Raw genomic sequence first — 18,753 nt, forward strand, 5'->3', positions numbered from 1 at the left:
ATATATATATACACATATATTAGAGTATAGTAAATAGACTATATATATATATATATATATATATATATATATATATATATATACGTATATTAGAGTATAGTAAATACGGGGAAAGAAAGGTAGATGTGTGGGTCCAGGACCCAGAGCGGTCCAGTCATCCTTCCAGACCTCAGGGTAGGCCAGCAGGGAGCGGTGGATGTTGTCCCTCAGGCTGGCCTTCATGGACCTCTCCACCTCCCTCAGCCAGTTCTCCACGTTCCCGCTGGGCCTCACAGGCTGCAGCAGCTCCACCTCCTCGCCCTCCCCAGAGTACATGTGGGTGATCTGCAGGTCTGCCTGGAACTTCAGCTGTGGGCAGAGCAGGAGGGGATGGCATCGGAAACATTACTACGCATTACTGCAACAACGACGACAAAAAGCAATGAAAACCAGAACCACGCTGAACACGGAGCTCCACTTATAAACAAATACAAATATACAAATATATACAAATATAAACAAAGACGCAGCAAACATAGACGTAACGTTACAGACCAAGGTCTGAGATGGAAGGTTCAATGGAAGGACAGACAGGGAAACATATTGGGTGAAGAGAAAAATGTGGATATGGACCGCGTATAGACAAGGGTTTCGAACCCAATCGAGACTGCGGGCCGTAATAGACCAAATGCTAGTCAATTAGGGCCGGACGATTCCTTTTTACTGTGACCCGCATAAAAATATAAAATTGTTCACAAAGTTTACCAGTGTGTTTGTCTTAACTTTCCCTGAGGGTATGGAAATGGCAGCGGACACAACAAAATAAATCAATTTAACTTGCTGCGTACTAGGGATGGGCAAAATGATTCTTTTCCAGGAACTAGTTCTTTCAGTTCAGTTCACTATAACGATTCGTTAGTTTGATTTGTTCGTTACGTCAGATTACGTCATTTGGTGTCTGACCCCCCCCCGCGAGACGGCCGTGAGCATAATTTAAACGACTTCTAGGCTCTAACCCCCGTGAAAATCGAGAAGATATATTACATAGTATAACCAAACATCCCACCAATATTTATACCACTTGCTTACTCTCTATATTTCATTCATGGTTTTACATTTATAATTTTATTTTACTTTACATTTAATTCTTCATTATTCAGGCATTACAGAACTTTCATGGTCATAAATAAAAAATACGAACTGCAGTTTAATTTCTTTGTTTGTTCTTAAATTGACGTAGAATGGAGCAAAGACTCCTGGGATTGGGAAATCCGCTTATCCAATAAACAGATGGAGGTCTAGTCTATTTTCGAAAAAATGTAAGGGGATATATGAGTGACCCCTCGTAGAATGGTATGACCCAAGATACGTCAGACAGAGAAAGCGCGCATATTCGACGGTACCGCCTTGTCATTTGTTTACCCAGGTGCCATTGCAACACCATTGCTACCTCTCATTGGCTGAATCTTTGAGAACGTTGTAGACTCAATCAATATAAATCGCGGGGAGATGAAGCTCTGTTCGTTGGTATATTTTATTTACGTGACCATATTTTTGGTTAAAAAGAATCAAAGAACCAGTTCTTCTTGTTTTGGGGAACCAGTTCTTGTCGTTCACGTTCGGGATTAGTTTGTTGTGAACGAATCGGTCGCGACCGACTCATCCCTACTGCGTACACACTAGTCCCGCTGGCTAGTGTATTGACTTCATTTAATTAATGTTTATTTTGTTTCTTTACCTGTTATTCTTTTTTATTTCTTTTGGCTTTTTTCAAATCCGTTTCTGCTTTTTCCCTCAAATATACCGACCTGCACACTTTTTGGCAGGATTGAATCGCCCCACGGGCAAGTTTGACACCTTTGATAGGTAGATCTAAATGATGAATAAAGGGAGTTTCAGGGATGATAAATGCGTGTCAGGACCGACCCGAGCAATGTTCTCAAAGCACTTGCGCAGGTGGGGCTGCACGGCGGTAGGATCCTTGGTCTGGGACAGGATCTCCAGGAGCTCGTCGTCCGACAGGAAATAGAACCTGAAGAGACATGATAACCATCAATCTGTTCCAGCACCTTGATAGACTATTTATCCTGAGGTCACACATCGACAGTTGAAGTAATTATAATAACAATCCCAATATGCATCAACGTGGATAGTGAATTGTGACACCACAACATTCACAGCGTCCACAGTAGGTATAGAACATGGCTCTTCTCCCAAGAAGAGCCAAAGAGCCAGTACTCCAAAGCAGCCATCACATATCGTTCAGAGTCAAACACAGACTTGACAAGATGCTGCAGGTTGCATCCGTTCCAGTGGAAGTCCTTCATGTACGTAGGGAAGGAGCATAGCTCTACAGGGTCTTGTACCTCTGGTAGGAGCCTGGCTCTACAGGGTCTTGTACCTCTGTTAGGAGCCTGGCTCTACAGGGTCTTGTACCTGGGGAAGGCGCCTCTCTTGGTCTCCAGGTATTCACTGAGCCCCTTCTGGACCTGCTCCAGCAGCTTGTTACACTCCCTTAAGCTGTCCAGCAGACGGGCATTTGGACACACCTCAATCACCTAAAGACAAACACAGTTACCATTATAGCAGAAACATGCACACACAGCTATTTCTAACAGCCTCTCTGGTATAATTGCAGTAATAATTGTATATCCCAGGACCAGAACGGTATATCAGCATGCCCACCTGTCTGTTTTCAAAGGCGCTCTTCATGATCTTCTTCCACATCCTCTCCATGCTCTGGTACCTCTTGGCCTCGACAGGAAGCTGCCGGTTGATGTCATCCGAGCTGAAGATGGGCTCCAGATAGAGCCACGAGTTCTGGCAAGTGACCCACTCCTCCATCACGTCCTTCAGCCAACCAGCAGTGGGCAACAGGGCCACAAAGAGACACAACCAGATCAGTGACAGTGGCACCGTATTTATTAATATTGTGAATATTGTGTGTGTGTGTGTGTGTGTGTGTGTGTGTGTGTGTGTGTGTGTGTGTGTGTGTGTGTGTGTGTGTGTGTGTGTGCGCGTGTGTGTGTGTGTGTGTGTGTGTGTGTGTGTGTGTGTGTGTGTGTGCGTGCATTTGTGTACCTGTGTCATCCGGAGCTTGCTCTCCCAGTTGCTGATGCGCTCCTCAAAAGCCTTCTTGTAGGGCGAGAAGGACATGCTCTGGGTCATGACGATGTGGTCGTCCAGGAGCTGGGACGCCTCTTCGGGGCTCTTCAGGGCGTAGGTGCCTGTGTCCTTGTAGGCCACTATATCAAATGCCACCGTAGACCAGTCCTTCTCCATCTTGTCAAGAGCCTGCGTTGGACAGACAGGAAGTGTTTGAGCAGCGCATTTCGGTTAAAGGTGCTGTAGGTAAGATTCAAGAGTTGTAGGACAGAGCGCAGAATTGTCTTGGGAATATAACACATAAAAAGCACCCCTCCCTCACTACGCTTCTCCACCATTGAGAAGCTTTGCATTTCACGCACATGTGATTAGCAGGTAGGATGGATTCTCCAAAGTTCCAAACCAACAAATTACACTCAAATAACATCTCGTAGTAATACCTACAGCCCTTTTAACAAGAAAATATTGAATTTCACATCGCAACCCCCCAAGCACAACATTGAGAATGATGAAAAACAAGACCTAGAAACCTGACTTTGAGTTCATGATCCCATATTCAATTCAACAGCATTTTCATATTTCCCTTGCAAGATTAGATCAAAATAGATTCCGTTCTACGGAAGCCCCCTGAGCCGACGACCCTACCTGTTCGATGGCGTACTCCTTCCCGGCCCCCTCGGCAGCGCTGGCTATCTCCTCCACGTGGTTGTGCAGACCCATCTCCAGGCAGCGGGAGAAGGTGAGGTTGGCCTTGGGCTTCACGTTCATCTGGATGTCGTCCGAGAGCTGCTGCCAGTGGCGCATCCTCATCCCCGGGTTCCTCAGGCCCTGGATCAGGGGGATGTAGGGCCGGAAGTCCTCGATCTTGTCGCAGATTTCGACCGCCACCGCCTGGCAGTCTAAGGTAGAAGGAGGGCTCGGTCAATCGCTACCGAATTGAATCCTATACTATTTGACTGACTTGCTGTCAAAAAGTGCACTCAAATAAATACATTTTTTCATCCGTGCACACAATCACACAGCCTTACAGAGACTTGTTACAACACATGGAAGAGCGCTCGATCGTTGCTCACCGTACAACACACAAAGGTTATAGAGTGAAAACACAGGGTTAGTGTTAAAGCAGAAATAGAAATAAAATATACAAGAACATAATTTACGTGACGCGAAAATCAGGGAATTATTAGACTTTAAAGGCACTTTGACTAAAAGATATGCTATGCAACAGTTGGCCGTGCTGTTGTCCTCTAGTATGGCCTTCACCTTACTTCAGGGGTGGACCTTCACAACACATCCCAGAGGGTCAAGAGCCCATTAAAGACCCAGCCCTCTTTAATCCACTTGTCAATTCTGCTTCTGTCATCTACAGTACTGCTGTTGCCCCAGTGCACGACAGCATAAAGGACACGGCCCATGGGGCAGGCTTGTAGGTCCCTGGCTAGCCCCCTCAGAGTGACTCACCGGAGACGTCCTTGAGCTGCTTCACACACTTGTGCATGCTCTTGAAGGCTTGGTTCACGTTGCGCTCCAGCAGCTCGGGGTCGATGGCGCCCAGCGGGTCGTTCATCCAGCTGTCGTGCCAGCGCAGCCAGTCGGACGTGGTGGCCCACAGGTCCCTGAACGGCTGGAAGTCCTTGGTCAGCTTCTCGAGCCGGTCGTACTGCACAACAAGGCAGTGTTAGGGTAGAGGAATAAGGCAAGGATGACCTGTGGACTAACACAGGTTGATTTCCAGTTTGTTGGGACGAGTTGGTTTTTGATTTAATTGAATCGAGATCATCAGGGATGCCCATAACCCTCTTCTTCTTGATAGTCTTATAGAACATATTAACACAAAAAAGGGGATATCAGAGACAAACGTAAGAGAGAATATCTTAAACTCACACTCCAACTTGGATGGCGCTCTTTTTTTTTCTATCACAGCAAACCAAAGGGGTTGGCAACACAATGGACTGGGAGATACAATCAATGGTAGCCTTCGAGCTATTCAAAAGGTGAAAGTTGTAGGCTTTCATGCTTACATTTGTGATGGGATTCCCGAAGAGACGCTCCCGGTTGTTGTACGTCTGGGCCATCACCTGGGACTCCTGGATCTGTTTGGCCAGACGCCTCACCTCATTGGCTGTCTCATGGGCCCGCCCAACGTCTGTGTGGGCAGAAAACCCAGCCACCAACATCTACGAGGAATGGGTGGGAATTAGAAATCCTATCCTTCAAAAAATGCTGTGGTGTGCTTTAAAAAAAGAGGTTTATAAAAATACATTTAAATAATGATATGACACTTTATCTATGACGCTTTTAATGTTTTTGCATTTTAAACAACCTAAATCGTCATAGAAAGGTGGAACAGAAACCTAACGTAATTAAGGCTAATAACACAAGAACAGTGTTTTTAACCTTAGGTACACTTGTCACTGCTGGTTGCAAGGGTTCTGCAGGTGGTACATGGGATTATATTCCTAAAATACACATTTATATTAATCAAAAGAATTATATAAATAAATGATAAATATTTTGAATAAATATAGTATTATGGCTTGTTATTACAAACAAAGACTCGACCTTTGTGCATTAAATCATATGTTTCCATGTCATTTTTTACCATTGATGTTCTTTGTTTATTGTTGATTGCTAAATAAACACACAGGCCTTGACCTTCTTGCAGTACTAACCGGCCATTGCATGTGTATTTATATGAGGTGGTCTGTGAAAGGTCTTGATGACCAATAAGTGGCAAACCTAAAGTCCAAGCCTGGGAACCACGGCACCAGGACTCTCTCACAGTATTCTGCTACACCAACCTGCAGTGAGTCAAGCCTCTCCTGGAAGTTGTTCTGGTCCACCATCTGGATCTTTTGGAAGCTCTGCTCGTCCTCTAAATGCTGGCCAGCCGCCTCTTCCATCTGGGTCAGGATCTTCTGAGGCCAGCCGATGGCGGCCCACCTGAACACAACCCCGCCACAGTCAGAGCGAGTCACGAACAACTTCATGTGTACCTTTCCCAAAACAGGTCCCATCTCACCACATGACACAACAGATTACAAAAAGCTCAACATCATATCATCAGTTAAAGGGCAGGAAAGCATAGTGATTAGGGATTTCCGAGCTGAAGGGTACTGTGTTCGATCCCCCATGCCCACCCATAGACTAGACGAGCAAGATTCCCAAATCAAGCCAGCTCCCCAATTAACGTATCTGAAGTCCCCGTAAATCACTTTGGATGTCAGTGTCTGCTGAACATCTGAAGTGTATAAATAGTACATATAAGTGAAGGTAGTATCAGTAGTACTATGCTGTGTGCCGTCAGCGGTCTTACTTTGCGTTGAAATCCTCCTTAGACAGATTGCAGTAGAACTCATCCACCAGGTCGTAGTCCGACAGGGCCTTCTCCAGAACCTCCTGTGAGGGGCAGATGGGTCCATTCACAAGTGATTGAGTGGAACAAGGGTCTAGAAGCTTTTATCTTCTTTCTTATCCGTACCTGGTGACTCTTGAGCAGGTCAGGGATCTGCTGCATCCACTCTCTTTGTTCAGTAAGTTCCTCGATGGTGTTGGGCTTCTCGTTCAGCTTCTTGCTGATGGCCTTGCACTGCTCGCAGGCCTGGACACACGCACAGTAGATCATGATGCAAGAAGAGGGGCAGTGATCAATAACTATGCCGGTTACCTAAAAGAACATCTCAATGTGCAAACGAGTTATCAGCCGGGAGTCCCCTACATATACATTTACATTGAGGGCATTTAGCCCTCAATGTATTTTTGGGCATTTAGCCCTCGTTTTTATCCAAAGCGTACATTTGTCTGAAGGAAGAGAAACAACAATATATCGCCGTCTGTACAGTTAGGATGTTCAAAGAACCAAGTGCCAAGCACTAACAATTGTTAGGTTAACCCATTCCCCGTATACAACAAATCTAGCTAGGATAAGATGCTACACAATGCTAAGTACTGTTTTTAAGTGCAAGCTCGTACAACATACAATAAGTGCGTACATTAACTGCCAGGACGTATAACCTACAAAAAGTGTGTACATTAAATGCCAGGCCGTACAACATACCATAAGTGCGGGTGTGGGGGGGTAAGGTGGGTGACTATGTAGAGTCTATCTTGGGCTCACCAGGTCGACCTGCTTGCGTAGCGTAGAGGTAAGATGTTCTATCATGCCGTTAGCCAGGGCCTTCCGCTTCTTAGAGAGAGCCTGGCGCACGCTGTCCACACTGACAGCAAACGGACCAATCACAATGAGGGAGGGCAAGGAGGACTCCAGCCTCTTCTTCTCCTTCAGGATCTCCAGCACCTCCTTCTTCACCTCCTGCGCTGTCTGCGCCACCTGCTTCTGAGCCCTGGTGGACAAACAAAAGAGAACAAGTTCAGCTGTCTACTGACAGCGGTTCTACTTCAATCTAGCTGGACATCTCTGTGTTCACCAGTTCATAGACAGAGGGCTTTTCTCACGTGATAAATAACAATATCAATTAAAAGGTAAATAAAGGTGTAATAAGACAAGGGGACAGGACTCAGAACCTTGATATCCTAGACCAAATAGCTTAAACACTCTTTAGGACTTGTATCTGAGTCTGTTGCCTTGGGTAAAATAGGGCAAAATCACTATTGATTATAGTGATTTAGCAGAATATATGCTAAACTAATAGTGCATAGTAAGTGTGCACGGAGGAGCGTCTTCTGGAGGTGCGTACCAGAGCAGGCTTTCTAAGTCTGAGTTGTGTAGTTCCAGGTACTGCTCGTATTCAGCAGCATAGGCCCTGAGGGGTCCACAGGCCTGTCTCAGGGCCGCGCTGACCTGGTCTCTCAGCTCGCACACCGCCGGTTCCCACAAACCAACCGACTCCAGCAGCGGCACCCCACTGTAGAACATCTGCTGCATCACAAACTGCAGATCAAGAGCATATGTAACTACGATGCCAAGTACTCCGATACCATCGGAGAAGAAATGAAAGGGCAGCCGATTGTGAACTAAGAAGGATGCTGGATAGTTCTATCTCCTCACCTTGTCGAGCTGTGGCACATTGTGTGTAGCCATGATGCCTTTGTCAAACAGGTTGATGACAGAGCTTCCAAACACCTCCAGTGGGGTGCTGTAGTGGACTCCGGTTTGATCCAAAACCAGGTCCACCAGGAAGAGGGGATTCTTCTTGGGCCTGGACCCAGATACAGACAGACATAATTCAGTGGAGTCACGCGTGTGTGTGTGTGTGTGTGTGTGTGTGTGTGTGTGTGTGTGTGTGTGTGTGTGTGTGTGTGTGTGTGTGTGTGTGTGTGTGTGTATGTGTGTGTTTGTTTAAGGTTTGCAGTCATCTCTTGCATACGAGTAATGCAGAAGCTTTCTTTAATAATGTATGTACAGATGCACTGGTGTATTCCATTTTCCTTCTTTTATTCTTCCCATTTTAAATGGCAAAGCACAAATTCTTGATAGTTTGTGAGTTCACCTAGACTCTGCATAGCTTCCCCCTTCCACCCCTTCCACCCCTCCTACACACCTAATGTATGTTGTACGTCCTGGCACTTAATGTACACACTTATTGTATGACGTACTTTGTTTTAGTACTTTGTTTTGTAACACCTTACCCTAGCTATATGCGTTGTATTTTCGGAATGGGTTAACCTAGCGATTGTGCTTGGTACTTGGGTCTATGAACATCCTTGTACCGACAGCGATTTATTGTTGTTTCATCTTCTTCTGACAAATATACTTATTGTAAGTCGCTTTGGATAAAAGCGTCTGCTAAATGCCCTAAAAGTAAATGTCCATTTAAACTCCCCATGGCTGTTTGCCTTTACCTGTACGGGCTGGTGATGAGGTCGCTGCCCCAGACCAGTTCTGGAGGAGCATCATGGACACAGTGGCAGCTGTCCAGCACCAGCTGGGCCAGGCCCTGCAGTGAGCCCTGCACGAGGAAACGCAGCGAGTCCTGCAGCCTGTAGCGCACCACGGACAGCAGGCGACACAGCTTGGACATCCTGTACACCTCCCAGCACGACTCCTCCAGGTTGTACCAGCCGGGGCCCATCGAGCGCAGCTTGGAGCTGATGTTTTCACACAGCGTGGACACCCAGGTCTCCCGGAGGAACAGAGAGACCTGGGGAGAGGGGTTTGGCAGGGAAGGAGGGAGGAGATGGGTGGAGGAGCAGGGGCGGCTTGGTTCTTGATAGTTTGGGATATTCTTTCAGAAGAGAAAAGCGGTATGACTTTGTGCGTGAGTTTGAGGTATTCTCTCTTTTGCATGTCTCTGATATCCCCGTTATGGGCTTAACATGATTTTTGACCAAGCAAAAAACATTCTCTGAAACATGTCTATGAAATGTTCTCTGGCCCTACATCACAGTTTCACTTCTTTTTTTTTGTTATTGTTGGTTTCTTCTATTTGATACAATCAAAAAGCGTTCACAATAAGCTTTGATGGCAATACCTGCGAACGCATCTGAGACTGGATGAGCTCGAAGGCTTCCAGACGCACCGGCCTGCTGAACGTGATGTGGAAGAGACACATGGTGCCCAGGCGGTTGCACTGAGCGCATACTTCGGACAGAGCGCCGATCACCTCAGGTTTGGTCAGCAGACAGCTGAAGACAAATACAGCTCGGTTCTTCTTGAAGGGATAATCAGGGAGAGACCAACAGCCTGTGGACACATCTTCGTATCAGTCATGGACACGCAGTCCTGTCACTGCCACAGTCATGAAACACATGCATGCAGACAAATACACACAAATGCTCTCCCATGCACTCACACGAAGACGCACACAAACAAACTCATGGACAAAGACAAACACACACACATACACACACACACACACACACACACACACACACACACACACACACACACACACACACATACAGACACATACACACACACAAAAATACAAACATTGTCTCCCATGCGTTCACACACACGCACACACACACACACTGTAAGACTTTGATGTATATTGACAGCGAAATTCTAACAGTAATCTACTGTATTTAGGATTATGGAATGCTGTGAGAAACAGTGCATTGTGGGAGTCTCAATGATCGTTCAAGCACCTCATCGGTCAATGTGTTCATTTACAGCCATATACTGCGAATAGCAAAGAATCTTGGGAAAATAACATTTCCCCTTGGTGAGGTTGGGGGAAATAGGGCACTTAGGGTGATGGGATAACCCCTGTGTTGGTTGTTTGTTCTGGCTGATGAAGCAGAAGGCTGATCTCGTAGTCGAGCAGCGTTTTATTGCTAGAGGCTAAGTGCTTTCTACATCTCTGGTTTAGTTCCAGTAGAAGCTAAATGCTAATGTGCTTGAAAACGATCTTTGAACATCATGCTATCTTCACAAACTATGAAAGCTAAGACCTAAGGAGTCCAACAGAACAAGCCTTATCATTTTGCTGCCAGTAGATTACTGTCATATTATTATGTGCTTTACAAATAAATGTACATTTACATATTACATATTACAGCTGCATGCTTATGTTGAGATTACAGCAATCTGCCGTATTTATTTGTAAATAAACAGTACGTTTCTGGGGAAACGGCTGCCAGTACAAGTGCAAACACACACACAAAAAAATACATATATGAACACCTTTGCGTGGTACTGGCCAGGGTTGTGGCTGCGGCAGCGTGATGTTTGGAAACTCTTCTGGGTGACTCCTCACCACCTTCTCAAAGGTGATGCGGTTCATGGTGTGATCATATTCCTGCTTCATCTCCACCTCCAGCCTCTTTACGCACTCCTGCAGCCTGACACAGCATGGCATCATATGGGCATTATATATCTTTTATTTTAGATATTTTGCTATTATAAAGTGATAAAAGAGTAAATAATAATAAATAATTAAAGTAGATGATTGATCAAAAGAGTTTCCTATGCAATATCTACTTGTGTTCTATCTCTTCCACCTCTGTCTCCTATCCCCACCGTGACCCAGATCCTGGGAGACAACATGATGCCGTCATGAGCCATGCTTACGTCCTCCCTCTGAGTCCAGGCGTGGAGAGGGCGTCGGCCGAGATGTGCCGCAGAGTGGCCGCGTCCAAGGAGGGCGTCCCACCCGTCCCACTCCACACAGGCATGCAGTCCACAGAGAGGCCGTACAGAATCATGGCCTCCGCCTTCTCCCTCGCACGCTGGGCCCACTGCACACGCTCGGCAAACCCCCGAGGGTCCTCCGCGGTGAACAGCAGCCGGAGCCTGGGCACCCAGAACCCAGCCCCTGGCAGGACATCGTCACCTGGACCGGGGAGAAGATGGAGGAGTCCAACCCAGGTGAATAGGGACTAGTATTGGATAGTCTGGGGATGAAGGTGTTCGACTCCCAGGGGAAAGGTTCTGGGCTTCAACGCAGAAGCCAGAGGAGTAGTGGCCCTGCCCTTACCTGCCCCTTAATGAACACATTTAAATGTTGCAATTTGCTTTGGAAAAAAGCATCTGCAAAATGACTCTTTGAGCATCACAGAAAGGCATTGTCCGACTACCCCTTACCCTAATAACTCCACAAAACCAAGTGGGAAGAGGAGGGCGCCTTGTGGACAGGCAGAATCCTCCTTAAAGGAACTGCCACTGCATTCAAATTGCGTTAAATTACCATGTCCAAAATGAGCTATGAATAATGGTTGATAAAAAAACGGAGTTAAAAGAGATGAAAGTAAAAATGTCCCCAAATGACGTGATGCTCAGCAGAGTACATGCCCTTACCGGCCCCTCCGTTCAGAAAGGGGGTGATCTGTTGCTCCCGTAATCGGCCGTGTTGATCTGCCTTCTGCACCAGGTACCGGCCTTTCTCCTGGCTGTAGGCCAGAACCCCCACCACCTGCCAGCTGTGGGGACCACTGGGGCTGTCAGGCTCTTCTGCAGAGAACAAAAGCAAACAATCAACAAATATCCAATAAATGTACTATGTGAAAAAAAATCATGCACTCAATTAAATGTTATGAAAGAACAGACATTTCCATCCATTATCTGCACAACCAAATGTTAATATATTGGCTGTTTAGGGCAGTTTGCTCCACTGAAGGTACCTGGTGGAGGCTGGTCGTCGGTGGGCAGCAACGCCCGAGCAGGGACAGGCTTCCGCTCAGAAGAGGCCTCTGCACAGCCCAGAGCCAGCCAGTCAGCCGGCGTACGGCAGTCAAACTCCTCATTGTCAAACACCTGAGGGGGGAGGAGCCGGCGACGGACAGCTTAGTCTCTGATATCAGCCAGACCATGACACTGTATAGATGGATCTAAAACGAGGTGTTTTAACAAGACAAGGCCTACCTCCAAGGGTAGATAGTTTGACGCAGGCGGGCCAGGTTGATTTGGGTTCTGCACATGGTCCTCACTACCACTGCTTTGATGTACAGGCATAAGGTGCATAGCGTCTATGCCTTTTTCCGACAGGAGCTTTTCTATGTCGAGTTTCATGTACTCCTTTCTCCGTCTAAGGTCAAACAAAACAAGAAGAAACGGGACACATGACCCAAACTAACACCAAACAATGTGATGTGGATTCCACCAATGCCTTTCTGTTGTTCTGAACCCACGGCGTACCTCTCGATCTCTATCTTGCGGGGGGTCTTGCCAGGTATGGACTGATAGGGCAGCTGGACTTTGGCTGCATACGCCCCGGCATAGAAGTCAGTGTTGGGCGGCAGCTCCGTGGTTGGTCCTGGAGGAAGGTTTTCCATCCGCTCATACACATCAGCCGCCACCTGGAAGATCTTCACTGAAAGATAGGAAAGAATAAATAACAAAATACCCTTTTAAAACGACGTGTTACCTATTCTGCGAGTGGCAGCTGACCTGTTGGGGTGTTGGGCTGACAGAGAGAGCTCCGTTGGGTTTCTGGTCTGTCGCTTGAAAACTAAACAGAAATAGAAATGAATGAACGGTCAGCAGAATGGTTACTGCATTGCATGCAACCATTCTGTCAAGCAATTATGTGTGTGTGTGTGTGTGTGTGTGTGTGTGTGTGTGTGTGTGTGTGTGTGTGTGTGTGTGTGTGTGTGTGTGTGTGTGTGTGTGTGTGTGTGTGTGTGTGTGTGTGTGTGTGTGTGTGTGTGTGTGGATGCCTGCGTGTATACGTGAATGTGTGTTTGGAAGTATGTGTGAATGTGTGTGTGAATGTATGTGTGAATTTGTGTTAATACATGGTGCTGTGTATGATGTGTTTAAATTGTACCTTGTTTGTAGACACTCTCTTAGTGATCAAATCTGAGTATAGACCGGTCGGTTCATTCACTGGGGTTTTCCTGATAGGTGGTAGTTTTGTCCCATGACGAAAAACCTCTGGGGGTCTGGGGGTCTCTGGGGGTCTGGGGGTCTCTGGGGGTCTGGGGGTCTCTGGGGGTCTGGGGGTCTCTGGGGGTCTGGGGGGTGGTCTCGGTACCAAGATCCCAAAATGAGGCAGGTGCTTGCCTTCCATACTGTCAACGTAGAAAACGTCCACAAGTTAGTTTACAAAGAAAATGAAAAGTCTGCTTTCTTTTCAATAATGTACTTATAAAAGCTCAAACAATAACAGTGGACGCGGTGACACTATTCTAGCTATTTGTCTGAAAGCGTTGAGGCGTCAGTTTAACTTTACCGTTCAACGACAGTTGGCTTCTTGATCATATTTAAGGTTAACGATACCTTTAACAGTGCGCACTAGCCTTATTCTCTTGTATTTTAAATCGAACAGTAAGACCACAATATGTTTAAAAGTAGGAAACAAACGCAATATCTATACATGATAGCTACCTGAAGAGGTTACTCTTAACTTCTGTGTAGAAATCTCGGTTTCCAATTCAAAAGTTTGACGCGCTGAGACGGCAACGGTTGTTAGGGAGGTTCCTTCCTGCACCGGTCGGCCAGAGGGCGCCAGACAGCGGGTTTACAACAGCCGAAAGAGGGAGCCAGACTGCTGGTTTACACCAGCCGCCAGAGGGCGCCAAACTGCTGGTTTAAACAAGCCGCCAGAGAACGACAGTCTGCGGGATTACACCGGCCGCCAGAGCGCGTGTTCCTACACCGGTCGACAGATGGCGGGTTTACACATGGAGACAGACCTCTGCTGAAACTGAAAGATGTTATCAATCATGTACAGTTGAAGGATCACGCTATATAGTCAGCTCAAACACAATGTCTTCCGAACATGTCTAACGAATTATTGCACAAAATTACTTACCTGGGTTTTTGAGGTTAAATTTTCAGTTTTGTTATTATTATTATATTCCCCTTTCATTTATATAGTTTCATTCTGTCAACTGTATGATAAGGTTTTTGTTTCTATCACAAATACAAAAGCAATATATCCTCAACCATGAACTCTGGTACCCACAAAAGACTGCTGCATCCATAAATGAGAGCTGCATGAAGTTATGCTTCTCATGTTAATATCTTTGTATACACCTCTTTAAACATTATAATGATAAAAAACTTAATTCTTGAAATTTTGATTAAAGTTCACACATAGATGGGAAAGATTTAACGTATTTAATCTGTACATAAAGAGTCAATAATAATGTACAGTTACCAGACTAATAACAATAATTGACATTTCTCTCTACATGGGTTAGCCTCTCACTTGCCAGCTGTTCTGACCAACAATATTGATGCTAATGGCAGTAATGGTTCTGACTAAAACACACAGAAACACACACACAGAAACACACACACACACACACACACACACACACCCACACACACACACACACACACACACACACACACACACACACACACACACACACACACACACACACACACACACACACACACACACACACACACACACACACACACACACACACACACACACACACACACAAACACACACCACCATCAAACTTCTCTTCCCATCAACCCCTGGTTGATGCCCATCTCCAAGTGTCTGAAGGGAGAAGACAACCCCCCTAACCCCTGCTATCCCCACACTCCTAGGTCACAAGGGCCCCACGTTTGGGCCTTTTTCCCATGGTGGATGACAAGGCCTCATGTCATTAAAGCTCCAACTCAGGTCCCTGGTGTGCTTCATTGCGAAAGCAGGAATGCAAAATCAGGAATGCAGAGAATCCCTCTGCATTCTGCATTTTGAGCGAAAATCCAAAAGGACATATCTGGAGGCCTTCTGGTAATGGTTGACCGGTCGCTATAGGTGAGCTGCTCTAGGCTCTAGGTTTATTCTGTGATTCTGTTATAACCCGACCAAACCTTCAGTCTGTTTTTCGCCGCAGAGTGAGCACAGAGCTGAGATGGAAAGCCATGACATCAGCCAGCAATTGTAGTGCTCCAAAGCCAACAGAGGACTTCCCATGGGGACAAAAGCCAAACCACATCTAATGACGACATTATCATATCCCCGTCTCTGCCTTCCAATGCCAAACAACTCGCGGACCGCACAGTTGTAATAATCATTATCAGGTGCCTAATTGTCATGTGAGAAGATGTGGGCAAGATGGTATCCAAGACAAATCACGAAAAGCTTCCTCAGCCACCCTGTCGTCAGGGCATAGCCGACTACCAGGCGTTGGTGGGCAGTTTCTGAGGCCGTTGGCCCGGGCCGGGAAACGTCCACAATGGGACCTGATCACACAGATGTGGGCGAGCAGTGCTGGCTGGGTTGAGCCAATTAAATCCTAATATGCTTGTAATTAGCTTTGATCCACCCCATCACCCTGCTGCCTTATGACTCGGTCGACAGCGGCTATATCCTCAAGTTAACCGGCTGGCCAAATACCAACCATCAAACAACTCCATCGTTACTTCTGTGCACGCCCACCCAGTGCACTTAGCCACCCATCGATTCCTTCTCCCAAACGGTGTGTTTGATTCATTCTCATTCTCTGCCTTCTGGTCCCCATCCTTTTGACTGTGTTGGGCTGGTGTGGGGGTCACGTCTGAGTGAATTTAACTCCTATTTTACAGTAATGTTAGCAGCATGTGTTTCTAAGTATAGCTCCTACTGAGGACCAGATGTTGGTCCGCAGGATCAAACGCCGGCGTCTCTCTTCTTATTGGGACGCTGATGGGCAAAGCAGGAGGATGGAGTGGTCTCACATTATTGACCCACAATGTCAGGTATTTTTACAAAGCCACATGCAAACTGCATATGTAGTGCACCTTGTCTTACATGTGATGTTCCATTATGTTGTCGGGAATGCTTTCACATGGTTAACATTTTTCACGGTCACAAGTGTTTGACAGCCGGGTGTGTTGCCAGTTCATGTAAAAACCTTTTTCACACATGTATACTTCTTTTTCTAGTAGATAGAAGTATTCACAAAATGAACAGCAAATCTTCATCATCATTTAAATAACATAACATTTCAAGATTCAAGATTCAACGTTTTTTCACATACTCATACAGGATGCGCAGTGAGATGTTTGTGTCACATACTCCATATTTCTGTGCTTGAAAAATAAATAAAAGAATAGAATACAAATAAAATAAAATACAACACGCGTTTTAACAGAAATTAAGAATATTATCAATATATATAAAACTAAAAAGGGAGAGTTGCAAATTGTATTGTGCAATATGGCCAGGGTTAAAGTGAAAGGCCTCTGATTGACTGGTGGAAAACACTTTTCCTCAGTCTCGCTGTGCGTATTTTGAGAGTCACAAAAAGTTACCGGGGTAATAGGGATCCTTCTGGCTCTGCTGGTACAGCGTCTGGTGTATAAGGATGAATTATTAGAAGGAATACATACTCCTACTTTGGTAGCCAAAGGCAAATTACCCCCACCAGGTTCTTTTGAGAGTGTATACAGCACCTAGACCAGGCATGTGTGAGTCACACTTTATATAGTTTGGGGCTTTGGGCCGTTGGTGGTGACCTGGACGGATATCAAGGTGTCCATTTGGGAAGGGTTGAACCACAGGTAGACCTGCGGCATGCTAGTTAAGCAAAGGCTTAATGATCGGGGAAGGACCCTAAAGCAGAAAAGTGTCCAGACATGAGCCTAGTAGGAACATCTGCCTCTTATTTTCCCCTCCCATTCTGCCCAGTTCTCCCAGTGACCTTTATGGGGGGGGACCAAAGCCACTTCAGCACTAAAACGTCAGAAACCACAAGGGTTGTAAAATATTTCACATACGAGGTGCTGGTAGCTCTAAATTCTGCACGCAACATGTATGAACATGTGTATGTGGGAGATGGCGTAAGCACTACATTTTGTGGAATTTTGCTTGTTCTTTTGTACGTACGTTGTATTTATTTATCGCCCTCGACTGTCCCGACCGTGAGGGATCTTGTTCAACTGCTCTTTTATCACCAATGGAGCCCCGTTCAAAGGGCTTCTCCATTTCAGTGGTCCAGATATGAATTATGAGGAAGAATCATCAAAGAGGTCTGCCTGTTATTAAATAATTGGTTTGAGAAAAACACCAATGGCCTTGTTGTCTTTAATTGGTTGGACAAAGGAAAGCTGAGTAAATCTGTAAACAGGTGGTTGCATTTGATTGTAAGAATGCACAAGTAGTATAATAGATATGTGTGGATGTGTCTGTTCGTAGCTATAATCACAAGTAAAATCTGTAGCATGTGGTCAGCTGCATCTTGATAATGGTGCAGACATCATGCATTCATTATGCTATAGCAGACCAGTAAGAGTTTATATTTTGGCAATTTTTCTGTATTTGCAGTTACAATTTGAAACAGCTTCAGCTATAAATATGGCACCACTACTCCCAGATTATCTTCAAATTAAACCCTTTCTGAACATTACAGTCAACTGCTAACTTGACCAAATCACCTTTAAAACTAGCTTATAAAAAGGAAGGGAATAGAAAAGTACATCAAACAGCAAAAAAATATGCATACCTTGAACTAGACCTATGGAGTAGAATATTATAACTGCCAACTTGACCTTTGTTGGTAACCAAGCCCCCCAGTTGTGTCTCCCAGCGATCACGTCTGTCTACGTGTGTCTATGGACACACATGGATGGCCGGTCAGGTCATGCCAGAGGGCAACTTAATGAGCTTTGTTCCTGTAAGAACATTGGAGCTGACGCGGTGACACAACTATATCAGTGAGGAGACAGGTGGGGGAAGGGGGAGGGAGAAGCCATAAGTTACACCCCATGTTCCTCGAAAGTCACGCATGTTTGAGCAGCGCCGTGAACAAACACCACGGGGGAGAGGGAGGAAGGAAGAGGGGGTCCCGGGAGGGAGCAGCCACAGCCTCCCTAACCCCGCCGCGGCTAAGCCCCGCTAAATGAGAGAAAGAGGAGCAATTAGAGGGAGGGTCACGGGTCTGGGAGGAGATCCCTCTGACCTCGTCTGCCTGGTATTTGACCCCTCGCGGCTGGGGGCCGCGATGAGTACATATTAACATCACTGAGAGCATGTACGCACACACAGGGGCCACGGTGAGTACATATTAACATCTGAGAGCATGTACGCACACACAGGGGAGAAGATCGGTACATATCAACATCTCTGAGAGCATGTACGCACGCACAGGGAGACGGTCAGGACATAAAGTGTCTCATCAGGTGTCCTTACCTAACTCGCTGAACATATCCTACTGATATAACTATACTGTATGTGTGTTGTGTTCAGTGTGTCATGGGGTATCCTTACTTAACTCACTAATCTTAATATACTGGTAGAACTATACTGTATGTGTGTTGTGTTCAGGGTGTCATGAGGTATCCTTGCTTAACTCGCTGACTACTTGGCAATACAACATCGT

The 18,753-nt window shown here is 45.9% G+C and overlaps 1 protein-coding gene across 1 annotated transcript in view; it reads right to left on the reverse strand.

Moving 5' to 3' along the window:
• dnah1 (dynein, axonemal, heavy chain 1) overlaps window positions 1–13,385 on the reverse strand; it is a 48,223-nt gene extending 34,838 nt beyond the window's left edge. Inside the window, exons 1-24 of the mRNA XM_060063849.1 lie at window positions 13,254–13,385; window positions 12,875–12,935; window positions 12,623–12,797; window positions 12,350–12,512; window positions 12,109–12,241; window positions 11,786–11,938; window positions 11,060–11,321; window positions 10,673–10,830; window positions 9,516–9,727; window positions 8,887–9,185; window positions 8,093–8,243; window positions 7,782–7,975; window positions 7,202–7,427; window positions 6,566–6,685; window positions 6,401–6,483; window positions 5,886–6,027; window positions 5,106–5,261; window positions 4,546–4,744; window positions 3,730–3,983; window positions 3,061–3,273; window positions 2,665–2,829; window positions 2,416–2,537; window positions 1,906–2,011; window positions 169–348 (exon numbers count right to left, since the gene is read on the reverse strand). Of these exons, the coding sequence (XP_059919832.1) occupies window positions 169–348; window positions 1,906–2,011; window positions 2,416–2,537; window positions 2,665–2,829; window positions 3,061–3,273; window positions 3,730–3,983; window positions 4,546–4,744; window positions 5,106–5,261; window positions 5,886–6,027; window positions 6,401–6,483; window positions 6,566–6,685; window positions 7,202–7,427; window positions 7,782–7,975; window positions 8,093–8,243; window positions 8,887–9,185; window positions 9,516–9,727; window positions 10,673–10,830; window positions 11,060–11,321; window positions 11,786–11,938; window positions 12,109–12,241; window positions 12,350–12,512; window positions 12,623–12,759 (3,828 nt within the window). The 5' untranslated portion in view covers window positions 12,760–12,797; window positions 12,875–12,935; window positions 13,254–13,385. The remainder of the gene's footprint in view (window positions 1–168; window positions 349–1,905; window positions 2,012–2,415; window positions 2,538–2,664; window positions 2,830–3,060; window positions 3,274–3,729; window positions 3,984–4,545; window positions 4,745–5,105; window positions 5,262–5,885; window positions 6,028–6,400; window positions 6,484–6,565; window positions 6,686–7,201; window positions 7,428–7,781; window positions 7,976–8,092; window positions 8,244–8,886; window positions 9,186–9,515; window positions 9,728–10,672; window positions 10,831–11,059; window positions 11,322–11,785; window positions 11,939–12,108; window positions 12,242–12,349; window positions 12,513–12,622; window positions 12,798–12,874; window positions 12,936–13,253) is intronic.
• Between the last annotated feature and the right edge of the window lie 5,368 nt (window positions 13,386–18,753).

This window comes from Gadus macrocephalus, chromosome 1 (assembly GCF_031168955.1).
Source record: "Gadus macrocephalus chromosome 1, ASM3116895v1".
NCBI classification, from domain to species: Eukaryota; Metazoa; Chordata; class Actinopteri; order Gadiformes; family Gadidae; genus Gadus; species Gadus macrocephalus.